This window comes from Heptranchias perlo, chromosome 6 (genome assembly GCF_035084215.1).
Source record: "Heptranchias perlo isolate sHepPer1 chromosome 6, sHepPer1.hap1, whole genome shotgun sequence".
In the NCBI taxonomy this organism is placed as follows: domain Eukaryota; kingdom Metazoa; phylum Chordata; class Chondrichthyes; order Hexanchiformes; family Hexanchidae; genus Heptranchias; species Heptranchias perlo.
The window spans coordinates 23,960,722-23,980,558 of NC_090330.1; the positions used below are offsets into that span (position 1 = coordinate 23,960,722).

At 39.1% G+C, this 19,837-nt stretch overlaps 1 protein-coding gene across 6 annotated transcripts in view; it reads right to left on the minus strand.

Annotated features, from left to right (window-relative positions):
* The window catches only part of nbeaa (neurobeachin a), a 637,170-nt gene that overhangs the window by 286,433 nt on the left and 330,900 nt on the right, over positions 1-19,837 (minus strand). For all 6 annotated transcript variants that reach the window (XM_067985944.1, XM_067985943.1, XM_067985942.1 and 3 more), the window contains 3 exons: positions 17,020-17,081; positions 7,824-7,888; positions 5,689-5,797 (listed from right to left, as the gene is read on the minus strand). In XM_067985944.1, the coding sequence (XP_067842045.1) occupies positions 5,689-5,797; positions 7,824-7,888; positions 17,020-17,081 (236 nt within the window). The remainder of the gene's footprint in view (positions 1-5,688; positions 5,798-7,823; positions 7,889-17,019; positions 17,082-19,837) is intronic.

The following is a 19,837-nucleotide window of genomic DNA, read 5'->3' on the forward strand; positions in this document are numbered from 1 at the left end:
CCTTCACCACCCGCGCACTGTGGCTGCAGTGTGTACCATCTACAGGATGCAATGCAGCAACTCGCCAAGGCTTCTTCGACAGCACCTCCCAAACCCGCGACCTCTACCACCTAGAAGAACAAGAGCAGGAGGCACATGTGAACACCACCACCTGCATATTCCCCTCCAAGTCACACACCATCCCGACTTGGAAATATATCGCCGTTCCTTCATCGTCACTGGGTCAAAATCCTGGAACTCCCTTCCTAACAGCACTGTGGGAAAACCTTTACCACACGGACTGCAGCGGTTCAAGAAGGCGGCTCACCACCACCTTCTCAAGGGCAATTAGGGATGGGCAATAAATGCCGGCCTCGCCAGCGACACCCACATCCCATGAACGAATAAAAAAAAATCAATGATTTGAATGAGGGAACTAGATGTAACATCTCAAAGTTTGCAGATGACACAAAGCTGGGGTGGAATGTGAGCTGTGAGGAGGATGCAAAGAAGCTCCAATGTGATTTAGACAAGTTGGGCGAGAACATGGCAGATGCAGTATAACATGGATAAATATGAGGTTATCCACTTTGGTTGTAAAAACAGAAAGGCAGATTATTATCTGAATGGTGATAGATTGGGAAAAGGGGAGGTGCAACGAGACCTGGGTGTCCTTGTACACCAGTCGCTAAAAGCGAGCATTCAGGTGCAGCAAGCAGTTAGGAAGGCGAATGGTATGTTGGCCTTCATTGCAAGAGGATTTGAGTACAGGAGCAAGGATGTCTTACTGCAGTTATACAGGGCCTTGGTGAGACTACATCTGGAGTATTGTGTGCAGTTTTGGTCTCCTTATCTGAGGAAGGATGTCCTTGCCATGGGGGGAGTGCAACGAAGGTTTACCAGACTGATTCCTGGGATGGCAGGGCTGACGTATGAGGAGAGATTGGGTCGACTAGGCCTATATTCACTTGAGTTTAGAAGAATGAGTGGTGATCTCATCGAAACATATAAAATTCTAACAGGACTAGACAGACTAGATGCAGGGAGGATGTTCCCGATGGCTGGGGAGTCCAGAACCAGGGGTCACAGTCTCAGGATACGGGGTATGCCATTTCGAACCGAGATGAGGAGAAATTTCTTCACTCAGAGGGTGGTGAACCTGTGGAATTCTCTACCACAGAAGGCAGTGGAGGCCAAGTAATTAGATGTATTCAAGAAGGAGATAGATATATTTCTTAATGCTAAAGGGATCAAGAGATATGGGGAAAAAGTGGGAACAGGGTACTGAGTTAGACCATCCGCCATGGTCATTTTGAATGGCGGAGCAGGCCCAAAGGGCCGATTGGCCTACTCTTGCTCCTATTTTCTATGTTTCTATTAGCACAATGTTAACATCATACTTAAAATTGTAGCAATATAAGAAGATAAATTGGTTCAACTCATGGAATTTGACCACAAGTACTAGCGACGTCCTCAAAGGCTCATGTAAAATTTGTGATGCTGTATTATGTAAAGCACCATTTTCAATTAAAATACAATCAGAGCTTTAGCATCTCCACCTATAGTTCAGAGCAGTAATTTCAGTGATTTTTTTTTACTGTTTTGTTAGCCATTTTCAAACTCTGGACTAAATTAAAGTTGTAATCATGGAGGTTACACTGTTTTTGGCTATGGTACAAACTACCAAACTATTCTCTCTTAATTGAATAAGGATAACAATGTAGCAGAAATCTTCTATTGAGTATTGTGCTCCTTCAAGGTACTCCAAGTTCATGACTGAGTAAGATGCAATATTTAGGCAGTAAAATGATGCTCTGATGGACCACCCTAAGCCTATCTCAATATGACCTTTGCATCATCTTTTACATTTCCTTTCTTTAGCTCTTAGTCCTTCAGAGCTGAGATTGCTGAACTTGAGGAGTTGACTCACACCTGCAGAAAATTCAATAGAGATGGCAAAGTCTCACAATATTTGTTACTGGGCTGGATCAGAACTCAGTGTCTGAGTAGTAATCTGTTAGAACTAGATTAGCTTAAGACAAGCAAACAACTTCCTTAAACAAAAATGATAGAACATAAGAACATAAGAAATAGGAGCAGGAGTAGGCCAATCGGCCCCTCGAGCCTGCTCCGCCATTCAATAAGATCATGGCTGATCTGATCCTAACCTCTAATCTAAATTCATGTCCAATTTCCTGCCCGCTCCCCGTAACCCCTAATTCCCTTCTTCTAGGAAACTGTCTATTTCTGTTTTAAATTTATTTAATGATGTAGCTTCCACAGCTTCCTGGGGCAGCAAATTCCACAGACCTACTACCCTCTGAGTGAAGAAGTTTCTCCTCATCTCAGTCATCAGACCAAATCTGCATTTGGCTGTTATTTGCTGAGTTTCAATTCCTTTTTGAAATTTGGATTTAAGTTAAAAAAGCATATGGGATCCTGGGTTTTATTAATAGAGGAATAGAGTACAAAAGCAATGAAGTTATGCTAAACCTTTGTAAAACACTGGTTAGGCCTCAGTTGGGTTGTTATGTTCAATTCTGGGCACTGCACTTTAGAAAGGATGTCAAGACCTTTGAGAGGGTGCAGAAGAGACGTACTAGAATGGTGCCAGGGGTGAGGGACTTCAGTTATGTGGAGAGACTGGAGAAGCTGGGGTTGTTCTCCTTAAGACAGAGAAGGTTAAGGGGGATTTGGTAGGGGTGTTCAAAATCAGGAACGGTTTTGATAGAGTGAATAAGGAGAAATTGTTTCCAGTGGCAGAAGGGTCAGTAACCGGAGGGCACAGATTTAAGATGATTGGCAAAAGAGCCAGAGGCGACATGAGGGCACATTTTTTTATGCAGCAAGTTGTGATGATCTGGAATGCACTGGCTGAAAGGATGGTGGCAGCAGATTGAATAGTAACTTTCAAAATGGAATTGGATAAATACTTGAAGGGAAAAAATTTACAGGGCTATGGGGAAAGAACAGGGGAATGGGACTAAATGAATAGCTCTTTCAAAGAGCCAGCACAGGCACGATGGGCTGAATGGCCTCCTCTTGTATGGTACCTACTGTGATACTATGAAGTGACTGAAGTCTTTAATGGCTCACTACAGATAATATACACTGTATGTAGGAAGACACATTTCCTTCAACTTGCCAAATTTTATGGATATACACAATGAAACAACATACACTGGGATGTGTCTCAGGACTTTGGAGAAGCAGCCTTGTTTGTACATATGAATAATTTAGATAACTGATTGTGAATTAATTCCAACGTCTTACAGCACTAAGTAATAAATTTACAAGGATGTTACCAGAATTGAGAGGATGCAACTATCAGAAAAGATTGAGCAGGCTGTTTTCTCAGGAAAGAGCAGGCTGTTTTCTCAGGAAAAGAGAAGACTAAGAGGAGACCTGATTGAGGTCTTTAAAATTATGAAAGGGTTCAACAGGGTGGCTGTGGAAAAACTGTTTCCACTTGTGGGTGACTCCAGAACAAGGGGGCATGAATATAAGCTAACCAGTAACAGCTGAAATAAAGAATTTAGGAGGAATTTCTTTACACAGAAATTGGTGAGAATGTGGAACTCGCTGCCACATGGAATGGTTGAAGCAGATAGCATTGTTGCATTTAAGGGGATGCTTAATGCATACATGAAAGAGGAGGGAATGGAGGGATATGGGGGCATGGTGGGAAGAGGTAATTAGAGGGGGAGGAGACTCGTGTGAAGTATTATCACCAGCATAGACCAGTTGGATCGAATGGCCTTTCTCTGCTGTAGATTCTATGTAATTTTATGTAATATTATTTCAGCACAAACACTGATGTACAGAGCAATGAAGTAACAATGAAAGGCATGCTGGGAGCTGCATGTAAGTGTTGCTTGTTTAAACAGGTTCCCACTGCATTTGCAAATCATATGTGCCTCTTTATAGAAAGAAAATATTGTTTGTTGTGAAAAGTGGAGGAATTTAAATTTTGGTATGTTTTAACAGGATATGCCTTTTATTTCCAACGTACAATATGCTGGATACTTTTAGGACTGCATTGTTATTTCCTATATTTCACACAAGAGTAATTCACATAACAAATGAAAAACAAAATTTCCACTCAACCCTCCAAAAATTTGCTAAACAAAAAAATTTTTTTTTAATCAGTACAAGTTTGACACTCCTCTCGTATGCAAGTCAGGATACAAGTAACTTTTTTGTCTATCTTGACCTTTTGCATATAATAGTATTCCACTGAAAGGAGGACACCTATATTTATTTCAGAGATTCCAAAGACAAAATTGATGAATATGCTGGAAAAAAAATTCAGCTGGGGGCGGAGGATGTGAATTCATAAAAGTGTGGAACATATTCAGACTATTTCTCTTAAAAAGCTGTTGCAATAAAGTTACTGTATCAAGCTGTCTGCCGCGCAGTAAAAGTAGGCACACCCCCATTCCTACCCACACCAGCAAATTTATGTTTGAGAACACACTGCAGCTCCACATATGTTCTTAAAATGAAAACCTGGTACATTGCTGCACCTCTTCTAGTACAGCACACCTTTTTACAACCAAAAACAAAATGTGTCCAATGGAAGAATTGGAAAGCTACAATCTTCCTGCCCTAACCTCTATCTGAAGTTAACACGGAAAATATTAGAAACACTCAGCAAGTCAGGCAGCACCTATGGAGAGAGAAACATAGGGTTAATGTTTCAGCTCTGTTTCTCTCTCCGCAGATTATGCCTGACCTGTTGAGTGTGTCCAGCATTTTCTGTTTATATTTCAGATTTCCAGCATCTGAAATATGGTGCTTTTTGTTCTATCCAAAGTTCCTGGTTGCCATAAATTATAGCGAGGGCACAGTTAGGTCAGCTTTCTCTGGCTTATATATGTAATGCCTGAAGATAGCGTTTACATGCAAGTATGAATCACTCCAAATGGATTCAGTATTATTAGCTTTTGTCAAAATTAGTTTTTGATTAGGCAAAGAAAAGGTATAAATGTTCCATTAAACTGACAGACGGCCACTCCAGACTTGCAATTTGAAATAAATTTAGCATATAATTTAATGCCGTGCAAATAACCATCTGCAGTTATCCAGGAAAGGAGCTATGGCATCAGCAGTCAGTCACAAAATTTGTTTTGACTTTTGATTTAAAAGAGCAATACACACAATGGACAAATCGCTCCTTCACTCTTTTACATAATTTAGACTAACTCAATATTTGCTCCCGAAATGCCAACCTTTCGTGAGCTGATAGACACTAATAAGCACCAAAGATATTGGTATTGTAACTGCTTTTGGCTACCACTGCATATACAGAATGCTAAACAATTCATCAAAGCCAAAGGTATGTGAACTAATAAAAAATAATAAAAGCTGTCATACCTTTGAAATGTTAGGATTATTTCTAGCCATTAATCGCAACATGTTTCATCTGACTTGTTTAAGATCTGTCAGGCAACAGCCAATTGAACTGTCTGATAAAGGGGTTTCATCAAAACCATAAAAGTTTTATAGATCTTTGTGAAGGGCAATGCTACACCACTCATACACTATTTTTGACCAAAGTTTTTAACAAGCTTTGAATTATTAAAATAAAAAAATACTAAAAATCTGCCACATGTGCTAAGGTAACTTTTGTGCCTTTAGTTTACAACTTGTGTGACTATTGACTTCAAGTGGAAAAACAGTTAGAAGTGTTGACAGGAACCAGCTTACCTCAAATTCTGCATGCTTATGAACATCTTCTGCCCTCTGTCTGTTCAGAATGAATTCTGCCTCATTAGCCACTCTAACTATGTGGTCCTTCATGGCATGGCATAGCAACCTTAAAAAAAATGAGCAAGAGAATATCATAAGTCTTCCTTTAGTCTAATGTGCTTGACAAATGCTATTTTGTTTGATGAATAGACAGATATTCTGCACACTACTGCCTGAAGCTCAACTGTCTCCATACATTCATAACACTCAGGATATTGTTTAGTACAGTACAGATCAAACATATCCTTTATGTTATAAAGTAGAAGTTATGGTTATTACTAGATAATAAAACTGAACAAAAGCAAAACATAATTCATCTGCTGATAATGAAGTAGGTTTCAATTATAATTTTGAATTTTAAAAAATCAGTGCTGAATAAAATAACTAGTCATCTGTCATTAAAGAGAATTCATATTTTTCATGACTAGCACTGTCCATTGCTTGAATTGGCATTTTATGACATAACAAAAACCAATATAAACAGTAGAAAATTAAACTGTGTTCTTTTCAAATGCCCAGGTAGATAATTTGAGTGATGGTACAACTTCTGGATATTTCAAGAACGAATAGCTGAAAAGATCCAATTAATCGCTAAAGACACCAAAATTATCAAATGTCACATACTAGAAAACTGAGTTTCAATACCCTAATTGTTTTCATTTTTAAAAAGTCCAATTTGCTAATATGCACATGCATCATTTAAGAAGTTTCTTACTATTCTAACAACCTCTTACTAATCTCATTCTGACTTTATTCTGAGAAAAGCAGTCCTTACTGTGTAGAGATTATGTGTAATTTTACACACCATTAAATGCGCTTTGTTTTAATTATGAAGGTGCTTTTTTATTCCTGTAAATGATCCTGTTTATAATTTCTGGCCATCCCACAGAGCACTTAACCACAGCACATTCATCAACTGTTTATGCCCTGTTAATTGCAGACAACTGCACAATTACATTCTTAATCTATGATGAATAACTAGCACTTATATGGTTTCCTGGTGGTTGGAATAATTTTTAAAAATCATTAGTTTTTTTCCTTCATTCTCTCTGAAAATTCTCTACCGTAACTGCTATGTTGAAAATATGCACACAGTGAAATATTATTCAAGCAAATCAGATTAAAACAGAAATCTTTGTGATATTAAATGTAAAAAAGGACAGGTATAAATAGACCAGTTGATCTGTCAATCATGTCCTAATACATTTTAATACATAGGAAACATAAACAGTTGTAGTTCTTTGTCTCACTACTATTTAACTTTGATAAGAGCTGATTGCTACACACATTTACAAACTGTATATTCTTCACAAATTTTAAATTTATGGAGAGTCTTCCTATTGTTCACTGACACTGCATTTAAAAAAAACTTTGTGCCACTGTCATGGATGCTTATTTTAGCAACAGATAATTAATTTATTTTCACATGATCTGTTTAGACTTTTTTCCCCACCATTTCTCATGCCATTTATTTAGCACATCAAATCAGAAGAAATACATTCTAAGCATAGGACCTTTAAATGAATGAAGAACTTAAATTCTGTGTCTGTTGAAGGTCACATCAGATTTATAACAATAATAGTCAACAATTCTTAGCCAACCCATATATTGGTTAAAACTATTAGCCATTGATGCAGTACCTTGGACAGCACCTAGTGCCCAAGTGATGCTGCTTTAATGTACTGAGAATGAAGTCCCTACTGTAAAATACACAACACATACTACTTTAACAGATGGGGTAGCAGATGGGTTTACAGGCTAAACTCCCTTTATCCTTCATATGAAACTTCCCTGCTGTTTCATTAGTTGTCCACAAATAAAATGAGAAAAACCTCATTATTGATTGCACATTTTTCAGCATTTTGTGTAAAATTGTATATGGATATAGTTGCTAGGATACTGCAAATAAAGCAGAGATTGTTTTAAACCCACAATCACTGAACTATTCACATACACCATGTATAGTTTCACCATAACAAAAATGGAACTATTCATTGGCAGATGGTTAAAAATAAAGACTATTTCCCTTTAGAACACCATGTGTCTTCCAGGGCCCCACATTACAGCTAAAAAACAGCATAAAGCTTGGTTACCTTCCTTCATTGATGAGTTCAATAAATGCAAGTCCTGCATTCTTCTGAATAGAATTCTGCCATTCCTAGAAAGATAGACCAAATAATGTGTCACTTCATAAAGGCTACTTGAAATGTTTATGTCAAATCTGTACTGGGTATAATCCTAAAAGTAAGTGTCTGATCAAGACAGATCGGATATTTCTGAATTTTCATATCTTTAGATAATCAGAGGTTTTGAACAGTTTCTACCAGCTTCAATTTACATCTTTATAAAAAAACATTTTTCAAACTCCTGAATGCTCAAGAAAGACAGACTGCAGTTTGCTGCCCCAGTTAAAATTAGGTTTTGTTTTTTTTTTAAATTTTGTGGATTTGTACTCATACTTTTAGGTTTAACAGTAGTGCTAAAGACATGGATCTAAGGCAGTCTGCAGAAAGAATTGCTCTAAAATAACAAAGCAGCATAAAACATTTAATGCAGCTGTTCTGTTACACAAAGCAGCAGCAGTAACGGTAGCAGTTGCAATAACTTAATAGCATTACTGCAACTACAATAGCACTAGTTGCAAAAACTTACAATAGCACCTTTAATGTAGAAAAAACATCCCAAGGTGCTTCACAGAAGCACAAGCAAGTCAATTAATACAAAGCCAAAGAATGAGAGATTAGGAGGGGTGTCCAAAAACTTGGTCAAAGAAGTGGGTTTCAACGGGGTCTTAAATAATGAGAGGGAGGTGGAGAGGTAGTAGGATTTAGGGAGAGAATTCCAAAATGTGGGGCCTAGCCCGGTAAAGGCACAGATGCCAATAGTGGGGTGAATGGGGGAAGAGGGAAAGGGAAATGCACAAGAGGCTGGATTTGAAGGAATGGCAGGTGTAGCAGTGGAGGAGTTTATAAAGATAAGTAGGGACAAGGCCATGGAGGAATTCAAGCACAAAGATGAAATATCAAATTTGAGGCATTTATTGACCAGATGCCAATGTAGGTCAGCGAGGACAGGGGTGATGGGAAAATGAGACTTTGTGCTGGATAGGATACAGGCACCAAAGTTTTGAATGTGTTGATGTTTATGGAGAGCGGAGGGTGGGAGGCTGACCAGGCGAGCATTGGAATTGTCGAATCTGGAGATGACAAAGGCATGGATGAGGATTTCAGCAGATGAACTGAGGTAGGGGCAGAGGTGGGCAATGTTTTGAAGGTGGAAATAATGAAATAATTATGCAATGCGTGTTTAAAATGTGCTCCTACACAGGGTTAGTTTGCATATTATTTGAAGTGGACTGCTTTTCTTCCCCCCATTTTTGTTATCTTAATGTGTTTGAACACTGGGTACACTAATTATCTGAATTTGTTAAATGTTGCTATGTCAAGATCTGTGTCTTTCAGATAACAGTATCCACAAAATGAGCAGGTTAATTAGACAAATTGATTTGGAGTAAAAAAAAATGTGTGACACATTCACAGTTTGAAAAATATTTAGATATATTACAAGTACCAAATATTAATCCAAAATTACTTTTAGCATAATTAGCTTTGTACGTATCAAAATGGCCTAATTAATTGTTCAGATAGAAGTCAATCTTTTGCAACTATAACAAAAATAACTTATTTAGTTCCCGAGTTTAACAACAACAACTTGCATTTATATAGCGTCTTTAACATAGAAAAATGACCCACAATGCAGAAGTATTCCAGAGTATGGGTTCTAGTTCTGGCAGCTGAAAGCATGGCTGACAACGGTGGGATGAAAGTGGGGGGGGGGGGGCAAGTCAGAGAAATAAAGGGCTGTAGGGTTGGAGGAGGTTATAGAAATAGGGTGGGGTTAAGCCATGAAGCGATTTAAACACAAGGATAATAATTTTAAATTTGATGCATGGGGGACAGGGCGCCAACATAGGTCAATGAGGACAGGGGTAATAGATGAGCTGAATAGGTGCGGGATAGGATTGGCCAGGAGGGGAATGCAATTGGTGGCAAGAGTAAGGAGTTTGTGGTGGGGCCCAAGACAATGACTTCGTGCTCCCAACAATTCGCTGTAGGAAACTGCAGCTCCGCCAAGACTTGATGTTGGACAAACAGTCTGACAACACAGAGGCAGTGGAGATCAGATAGGTAATAGTGGAACCGAGCAAGAGCAGTCCCACTCAGCTGGTCAACGGAGGACAGACATTAGAGGAGTACGCTGTGGTCGATCATCCAAAGCCTGTTGACAAGTTGAGAAGGATCAGGAGGGATAATGGATCACAGTTACAGTTACAGAGGATGTCATCTGGTTAGGGCCATTTTGGTGCTGTGGTAGTGGCAGAAGCCTAACTGAAGCGATTCAAACATGGTAGCTGCAAGAAAGATAGGCACAGATTTGAGAGGTGACAGCACACTTAAGGACCTTGGAGAGGAAAAACAGATTAAAGGTGGGGTGGCAGTTCGCAAGACCAAGGGTTGAGGGTTATTTTTTTGAGAAGGGAGTGATGATGGTTTTGAACGTGAGGGGGACAGTACCCGTTTACAATTAACATGGAGCTAGAAACAGAAGTTGGGTGGTCAGCAGTTTAGTGTTTTGGGGTCAAGGCAGCAGGAAGTGGAGTCATGACAACAGGAGCTCAGAGATGATGCCCGTTTAAGGCTAGGGCGGGTGGAGTCAGGGGGCAGGTTTGGCATAGTGGGTAAGGAAAAGGGGGGAAGCAGCATAGGCAACTGAATGGATGGTCTCAATCTTAGTGACAAAGAAGCCCATGACCTTCTTGCTCTTGTTGTTGGAGATGAGAGTTTAAGGAGATGGTTGTTGGTGGAGAAAAGCAGCCAGGGGTTATCTTTGCTCTCCCGGATGACCCTTTTTAAAGAGGAGAGTGAGGCTCGATAGCATGTGACATGGTCCAGCCAGATCTGGTGATTGATGGCTGAAACAGTTGTGCACCAGATACACTCAAGTCTGTGCCTCTTGGACTTGAGGGAGTGAAGAGAGAGGCCACACCGAGGAAAGACCCGGATGGGAGAGAGTAGTGTTTGCTGAGGACAAGGACATTGTAACATGCAAACTTTTAGCATGTAAATACATAAGTAATAAAGTAGCTACCAACAATTACATAATATTTCAATAGGAAACAACACTGTACAAATTACTATAAATTTTCTAACTAAATCAATTGTATTTCTAGAGAATTATGTGTGCATGAAAACAACAAATTGAATTTCCAGTTAACCATGACTGCGGTCTAAGTCTTAGTCATGGTCTAAGACTGTTACCTGTAGGGCATGATGCTCTGTTAGCAGACCAAGTTATACCGCTGACAGCATCGCGCATCAAATTTAGCAACAAAGGATCTTTATGCACACAGAGTTCTACTCCCAACTAATATTTAATGTTGTGAATCCAGGTGGCATCGTCCATTTTCTCAAAAAGACTGAAGAATAAGTTTATAGTCACTTTGTATTGATGGACAGCCAAAACGTCTTCACATCAATGTAAAAGAGACACTATAACACTCTTACTAAACAGCTTGGTGCAGTACATGGTATCCAGATTATACCAAGGCCACACTGCAGGGTCAAGTTGTCCTTCACAACATATAAAAAGTGTTTAATATGTTTATGAACAGAGACAATGCATACAGCAACATAAATGTATTAAGTATGCATAATTAACAGATGTTTTGTCAGAGTGCATGAACAGCAAAATGCGATTGAGTTTCTCAAAACAAGATCTGACACTGTTTACTGATCCTCAATGACAGATGTGTGCCATGCAACCCTAAGTGACAGCTGACAAGTCTTCTTAAAATAAAACTGAAAGACTCCTAGGAGACAAATTTCCACCGTTTCATACATGTGCTTTCGATGAACCTTCATAAAATTTGGAACTAATAAACACTAACCACACACTGCACATTTTCTATGGGAACAAAATTTCCTTAGAAACAAAATTAAAATAGAGAAAAATAAATTTGGTGGGGGAGGGGGTAAAGAGACATATTTAAAAAAGGAAACACAGGCCTGGCCCATTATAACAGTCTTCAATAAACACAATTCCACAGCTGTGACAGATATTGGCTCAGACTGTAGAGAACTCAACAGCAGTAATCAGGTACAGATCTTGTCAAGAAAATATCAAATCATCTCTGTTCTGGCCAGATACAAACTCTTGGTTTCACTTCTATCCAACAATTTCAACATTAAAAAAAATTAAATTCTAAAAGTGGTTTTCTTTACTTTTCAGAGTCTAGTTTATTGAACTATACAGCTGTGAAATACTTCTAAGCTGTGAAAGAGATGTTATTTCATGAAATGTTACAATAAAAAAAAATCCCCATATGACCTAGTGGGTAAAGGCCCTGCCTGGTGCAGGACTAACCCATAGAGACTGGAAGGTCCTATATTCAATTACCAATTTGTGCTGCGTTTGCTGATCTTAGCTTAGGTAGGAGATGGGGAGCTACAATTGATCTCAGTGGTCCTGGGCTACAGGGGAGGGGAGGGAAATCAGGCAAGGTCTTGACTGTTGCCCAGTGACTCCTATTGTAAAAGTACGTGTGTGGACATCAGGTGGGAATATAATTAGCCTTGGCCGCCAAGTCCTCTGTGGTCAAATAGCCTACTGAGACTCGCTGCCAAGGCTCACAAATGAAGAACTGGCACATGGGTGAGATATCGAAGGGCTGCTTGTACCTATGGAACCATACACCAACAAGATTTGTTGCATTTGGCAGGGATGGGGGGGTTGGTGGAATTTGGGGAAAACATACTTAAAGATTTAAATTAGGTTAGATGGTTAAGTAAACTTTGTATATCATAGAAATTTACAGCACAGAAGGAGGCCATTCCACCCATCGTGTCTGTGCCAGCCGAAAAAGAGCTATCCAGCCTAATCCCACTTTCCAGCTCTTGGTCCATAGCCTTGTAGGTTACGGCACTTCAAGTACATATCCAAGTACTTTTTAAATGTGATAAGGGTTTCTGCCTCTACTAGCCTTTCAGGCAGTGAGTTCCAGACCCCCACCACCCTCTGGGTAAAAAAGTTTTCTCCTCAACTCCCCTCTAATTTTTCTACTAATTACTTTAAATCTATGCCCCCTGGTTATTGACCTCTCTGCTGTGGGAAATAGGTCCTTCCTAGCCACTCTATCTAGGCCCCTCATAATTTTATATACCTCAATTAAATCTCCCCTCAGCCTCCTCTGTTCCAAAGAAAACAATCCCAGCCAATCTTTCCTCATAACTAAAATTCTCCTGATCCTCTGTACCCTCTCTAGTGCAATTACATCCTTCCTGTAATGTGGTGACCACAACTGTACGCAATACTCGAGCTGTGGCTTAACTAGTGTTTTATACAGTTCTAGCATAACCTCCCTGCTCTTATATTTTATTATATTCCCAAGTTTATGTTCCCAAGCTAAGCTGAAAATGGAGTGTTCATATTATTAAAATTGTGTTAAGAAAACTAAAACTGAAAAACTCATTTTGTATTCCTTTGAGTTATGATATGGAAAACTAGAATGCTCCTTTTATTGATAGATAGGTTTGCACTTTTATGGCTAACTGCCACTCATAATGCAATCTTTGAGATGCATATGTTCCTGAACTCTTCCACAATTCTCATGTCTGTGAGTTTTTTTTTAACAACTGTGGACAATCCAAATTAACAAAAAAAGCAAGTTGTTTCTGTTAAATCAGTCTCTTTTTGGCTTACATCAAAGTATGTAATAAAGATAAGGGCCGCTTGTTTAAGCCAGTAATATCATCGCAATCCAGGCATAATCAGTCAGACCAACGCAAAAGATCGGAGAATATTAAATGTAAGTGAGTAACGCCCAATATTCGTGTTTTCCTTGATCTTTGCTGCTGGATTAAGATTCAATTTGACCGGATCAAGCCCCGCCCACAAAACTGGCCACACTCCCAGATCGAAATTGCAAGATTCTGATGATTGTACTGGTTTGGGAAGGCTCTTCAAATTGTGCTCATTTACCTAGGCGCATCAAGGAATACTTTTTAATGGAAAGATAAAAAAGAAACAATTACGTTCTATTATGCTGTCCGGTTGTGCTGGTTCATGGAAAATATTAGGTTTGTCATTATGTAAATGAATTTTATCAGAAACTTGATCTGTAACCAGTGCAATTTCGGGCGCATTTTGGACACAATTTCCCAGCTGTACCCAAAGCAGAAACTCTACTCCAAATAATCGCCAATTGAAAATTTTCAATAATTTTTGCCAACAATTTTTATAAAATAAGAATCCTGGTGGTTCTACTTTTAGATATGGCTGTGTGACTAGCTGGAAAAATTTGTCTCTTTGAAATTGATCTGGACTCAACAAATAGATTGCTGGTAAAAGTATAATTCAGTTTTAAACCTTCTGACAATTGCATCAAGTGGATGTAAAAAAGATATATACTTTGCAGTAAAGCACTGAAATAGCCCTGTGGAGGAAACCTGATTGCAATCGTTCATAGTCTGAAAGCCTGGCCATCTGAATTGAATTAGGCATGACATGTACTTTCAAACGTTTGCAATCCGAAACCTCATGTAAATTTAGAACATACCTTAGACTTGAGCCTCTGGCAGTTAATGTTTTGATCAGCAGCACAAATTTAAAAAAACTGACAATCTGCTAATCTGAAGTTGTTAACATGAGATTTCTGATATTAAAAAAACTTGAAAAGTGCAAATTTGATAAGGCAAATTAAGAGGAAACACACTATATTCAGTTTCCTTAAAAGAATGATCTTCAACAGTTTAAACAGAATTATTTCAGTTAAAAGGAAAAAGTAAACAAACCTAACATGATTTTCCAAAGCAAATGAAGAATGAATAAATCAAAATGGTTTCCTCTGTGACATAGCTGCAACATCTACTTGACTTACATTGATGCATTTGTAATTTTAGACTGCATTCTCATCAGCAGTCAGGTTTAGATTTGTACCAAAAAGCTTTGTGAAGGACACAGGAAGAGAGCTCAAATTTCAAACTCTTAGTCCTAATCAATATTTGAGGCAAAGTTTCATCTCCTGGGTCCTTAATGGTAGGAATTCCTGGAGCCAAGAAATGAGTAAAGCTAGTCTCATTATTAGATGATGGAATCATTAGGAGACAATATCCACATGTTGTGTTGCTTTCCGGTACAATGCAGTAAAGTGCAGGGGTTGCAGTAGAAGCTCTTTTAACACCAACTTGTTCATAAAACCTCACTTTAACGGCTACAAAGCTCTCCATAAATGCCATGTTTTGCTGCTCAAGGGCCATAATGGACCTCAAGGAGTTTCCCTTGAAATTTGGACTAAAGCTTGAGATCATAAAATCACAAGTGCCCTGCAGGAGATTTTTGATGTCTTAATTCCGCAGAGGATTCATGCCAACACAGTTCTTTCCTCTCTGTTCAGCAATCACTCATACCAGGGGAAAAGAAAAAAAAGTTGACTTGCATCTAATGGCTTCCTTACGTGAATCAAGCTGATGAATACTGAAATATATATTCAGGACTCGTAACAGCAGGTATGTGAACATGTCTGGTATAGTTATTTAATTTTGCAAAATAGCTTTGATCTTTTAACATCTGACTTGTGAAGTAAGGAAGCTGTGATTTCTAAACCATTTGGTAAGGAATCAATTTGATCATTTATGGAAAGGAGACTTCTACTTTTGGCATCAAACAAGAAGATATCAGAAATTTGAACACAAGAAAGTTACGCAGTTAATATTTCCTCTTCTGTTCACTTATTAACAATGATTCATGTAGACTCAAGAGATTTTATGTAATAGTGTTGGTATTGTAAAAGGGCATAAAACACTTCTACCAGCTGGACATTTGGTGCATAAATGTACATTTTACAAAATTCTGCAAGGAGTCAGTAAGATCCGCACGGCAAAAATAATTCTCAGCAGCTTGACATTCAGTGCAGATTTTTCAACTGTAATGGCTTCCATTCTGTTTTAATAATGTACCATCGCTGCTTAAGGATATAAATAATTTATATCTTGTAAAAATCAACTCAAATGAAAACAGCAGTATATTCAAAACAGTGTGTTACAGAGGGTTCCTAGAAATGCTAATTGCGTCATTGCTATTTCTCAGATTTGGATCTCCAATTGTTTTGTGGGTGTGTGTACATTATAATTTTTAATATGCTCTAGATAGCCAATTTATTTTTGTAATATTTCAAAAGAATATACATAGTCTTGTAAAACATACGTTAAAATGTGTATGCATTATTAGGTGCCACAATACCAAAATAATCAAATGTATCAATTATGTGACATACATTTTGAAAATCTTTATGCCAGGGCAATATCATTTGTTTATGCAAGGGCTGTATTTGTTAGATGGGCAATTTAGTGTCCACTTGACAGGATTAGATGTTCGTGACATTCACCACCCAATTATTTACATCTCAACTGCTCAACATAAGAATCCTAACAAAATGTTAAAAGGTTTCAACTGCCAGTATTGTTCTATTTAAATGGATGACTTAGCATAATTGAAAATTTTTTTTTTTGGAGTACTGCCTCTTCACATTGTCCAAAATGATTAGCCAAAAATACAATTTAACGTAATTATTTGGACATCATTGTATTGCAGAAATGTTACGCTAAGAAAATGTGCAAAGAATAGCATTGCCCTCATTACAAATGCAGCATTGCAGGAGGTTCTTGTGATAGTCACAATAATGCATAAGCAAAATGGGTGCTTTACATCTATCAAGGTATGTTCTGGAAAAGACCCAATAAGGACTGCATTTGAACGGCTGTGATTTTCAGTTTCTAACCATTGTTTAGTGGAGAAGAAGCAATAGCGTGTAAAGTGACAGCCCTTCTTGATTTCCCAAGCAAAAAAATTCCTTACACTCATACTCACAAGGCAGTTCGTAAAGGGATTCTGCCAGACTTCATTAATCATCATGATCCAACAGAGAAGAGTGAAAACGAGCTATCTACCCGTCAACTAAAGGAGCACGAGAGAGTTTTAAAGTATATGATGTCCAAGAATAATCTCCTAAAAATAAATAGCATATAATAGGGAAAAAAGTGGGAAATCTCAATCTTCTATTTTGGATCTATTTTCCCTGTATTGTCTTTCAACTTATATAAATCATAATGCTTCAAAAAGTACTCACTCTAATAATCATCTCTGTTTATGGATTTTTTAGGTGTTTGACATTTTTCATGTTTGAATATGAGTTAAGCTGCATAGTTTTGGAAATATTCCTTCCAAGTATCTTACCTGCGAACACAGCAACATAACCAATTCTACGACAGAGGTACTAGACTTCATACACACCAAGCCTGCAAAAGATTACAAATAAATTTGTTTAAGGCAGTACGTAATAATTTCCACCAGAAGAGATAGTACATTTTAGAGCTCAACTAATAGTGTTGCAGTGTGAATAGTTGCAGAGACTTTAAATAGTAACTAAAAATAAATCTTTTGCATATTATTGCACTATCATATGCATTTAACTGGCCAAGTGCTCATGATACTCTTGTGTCCTTTTGGAAGCTATTTGCAGGATTTTGGTCTCACCTTGCCCACTGCTTCCATAATGCAATTTAAAATGAAGTACTGCAAATGTAATAATTTCTGTTATATGTTATGGTGATATACTTCTTTCCAGAAGACTTTTCTTTGGTATTTTATTTCTGCACTTGGTACACATTCAACACTAAAGTATCAAAGGCAGAATTTTTCCCTCGTTTGTAATGACGAAGAGAACTTCTGTCTCAGGATTCTTCAGTCCAAAATGCTAGATTACCTATTATATACATGGTCTTTGTCATTCTTTGAAAAAAGTTCGACTTCCACAAATAGGATACTGCGTTATCCTACAAACAAAAATTACCTGGGTACCTTATTCCTTTGGAATCATAGAATTTTACAGCACAAAAGATGGCTATTCAGCCCAGTACACCATGCCAGCTCTCTGAAAGAGCTACCCACATAGTCCCATTCTCCTGCCCTGTCTCCATACCCTTTCATGTTTTTCTTTTTCAAGACATTCCTCTAAGAAGTTCAAGTCCCGTCTGTTCCTTAACTGTATTGCATATAAGGCCCGAATCTAAACCACACCCGTAGGTCTCTGAATACAGCTTTGAAACCTCAAATAATAACACAAACTTAATGCAGTAAACAGAAGAATGTCTTGAAATTATGCCAGGTTAGCAAGATAAATGAATAGCAGAGAGAACTTTATATGCACAGGTAAAACTTACAAAGAATGAGAGAAACTATAGCTAAGATAAGTAATTAACAATGGTACACATTTATTCAACCTCCTTAAACATATAGGAGGATAACAAAAATAATACAAAAACTGGTAGTGAAACCCTGAGCATCAACACCTTCAGGCTGCTTTGGAGCATTACAGTGCAAAAGCTACAGTCATCCTGAGTTGTCATGCCAGGACAGTAACATTTAGTGAAAGTGTGCAAACTGCTCCAGGTCAATGCCTTATAGATGGTTTCACAAGAACCCAGACATGTTGGCACAAGAATCAGAACTCCTCCAAGTTGAGCACCACTTGGAGGAAGCACTGAGGGTAGCAAGGGCACAGAATATACTCTGGGTGGGGGACTTCAATGTCCATCACCAACAGTGGCTCAGCAGCACCACTACTGACCGAGCTGGCTGAGTCCTGAAAGACATAGCTGCCAGACTGGGCCTGCGGCAGGTGGTGAGAGAACCAACATGAGGGGAAAACCTACTTGACCTCGTCCTCACCAATCTACCTGTCACAGATGCTTCTGTCCATGACAGTATTGGTAGGAGTGACCACCGCACAGTCCTTGTGGAGACAAGTCCCGTCTTCACACTGAGGACATCTGTTGTGTGGCACCACCATCGTGTTAAATGGGATAGATTTAGAACAGATCTAGCAGCTCAAAACTGGGCATCCATGAGGCGCTGTGGGCCATCAGCAGCAGCAGAATTGTATTCCAGCACAATCTGTAACCTCATGGCCTGGCATATCCCTCACTCTACCATTACAAACAAGCCAGGGGATCAACCCTGGTTCAATGAGGAGTGTAAAAGAGCATGCCAGGAGCAGCACCAGGTGTACCTAAATATGAGGGACCAACCTGGTGAAGCTACAACACAAGACTATATGCATGCTAAACAGCAGAAGCAGCGTGCTATAAACAGAGCTAAGCGATCCCACAACCAACGGATCAGATCAAAGCTCGGCAGTCCTGCCACATCCAGTCGTGAATGGTGGTGGACAATTAAACAACTAACGGGAGGAAGAGGCTCCATGAACATCCCCATCCTCAATGATGGCAGAGCCCAGAACGTGAGTGCAAAAGACAAGGCTGAAGTGTTTGCAACCATCTTCAGCCAGAAGTGCCGAGCGGATGATCCATCTCGGCCTCCTACCGAGATCCCCACCATCACAGAAACCAGTCTTCAGCCAATTCGATTCACTCCACGTGATATCAAGAAATGGCCGAGTGCACTGGATACAGCAAAGGCTATGGGCCACAACAACATCCCGGCTGTAGTGCTGAAGACTCTGCTACAGAACTAGCTGTGCCTCGAGCCAAGCTGTTCCTGTACAGCTACAACACTGACATCTATCCAACAAAGTGGAAAATTGCCCAAGTATGCCCTTGTCCACATAAAGCAGGATAAATCCAATCCGGCCAACTAACGCCCCATCAGTCTACTCTCAATCTTCAGCAAAGTGACAGAAGGTGTCATCGACAGTGCTATTGAGCGCACTTACTCACCAATACACTGTTTGGGTTCCGCCAGGACCACTTGGCTCCAGACCTCATTACAGCCTTGGTCCAAACATGGATACAGAGCTGAATTCCAGGAGGTGAGGTGCGAGTGACTGCCTTTGACATCAAGGCAGCATTTGACAGAGTGTGGCATCAAGGGAGAGACTGGGAAGATTGGGTTTGTTTTCCTTGGAGCAGAGGAGGCTGAGGGGGGACATGATTGAGGTGTACAAAATTATGAGGGGCACAGATAGGATGGATACTAAGGAGCTTTTTCCCTTCGTTGAGGGTTCTATAACAAGGGGACATAGATTCAAGGTAAA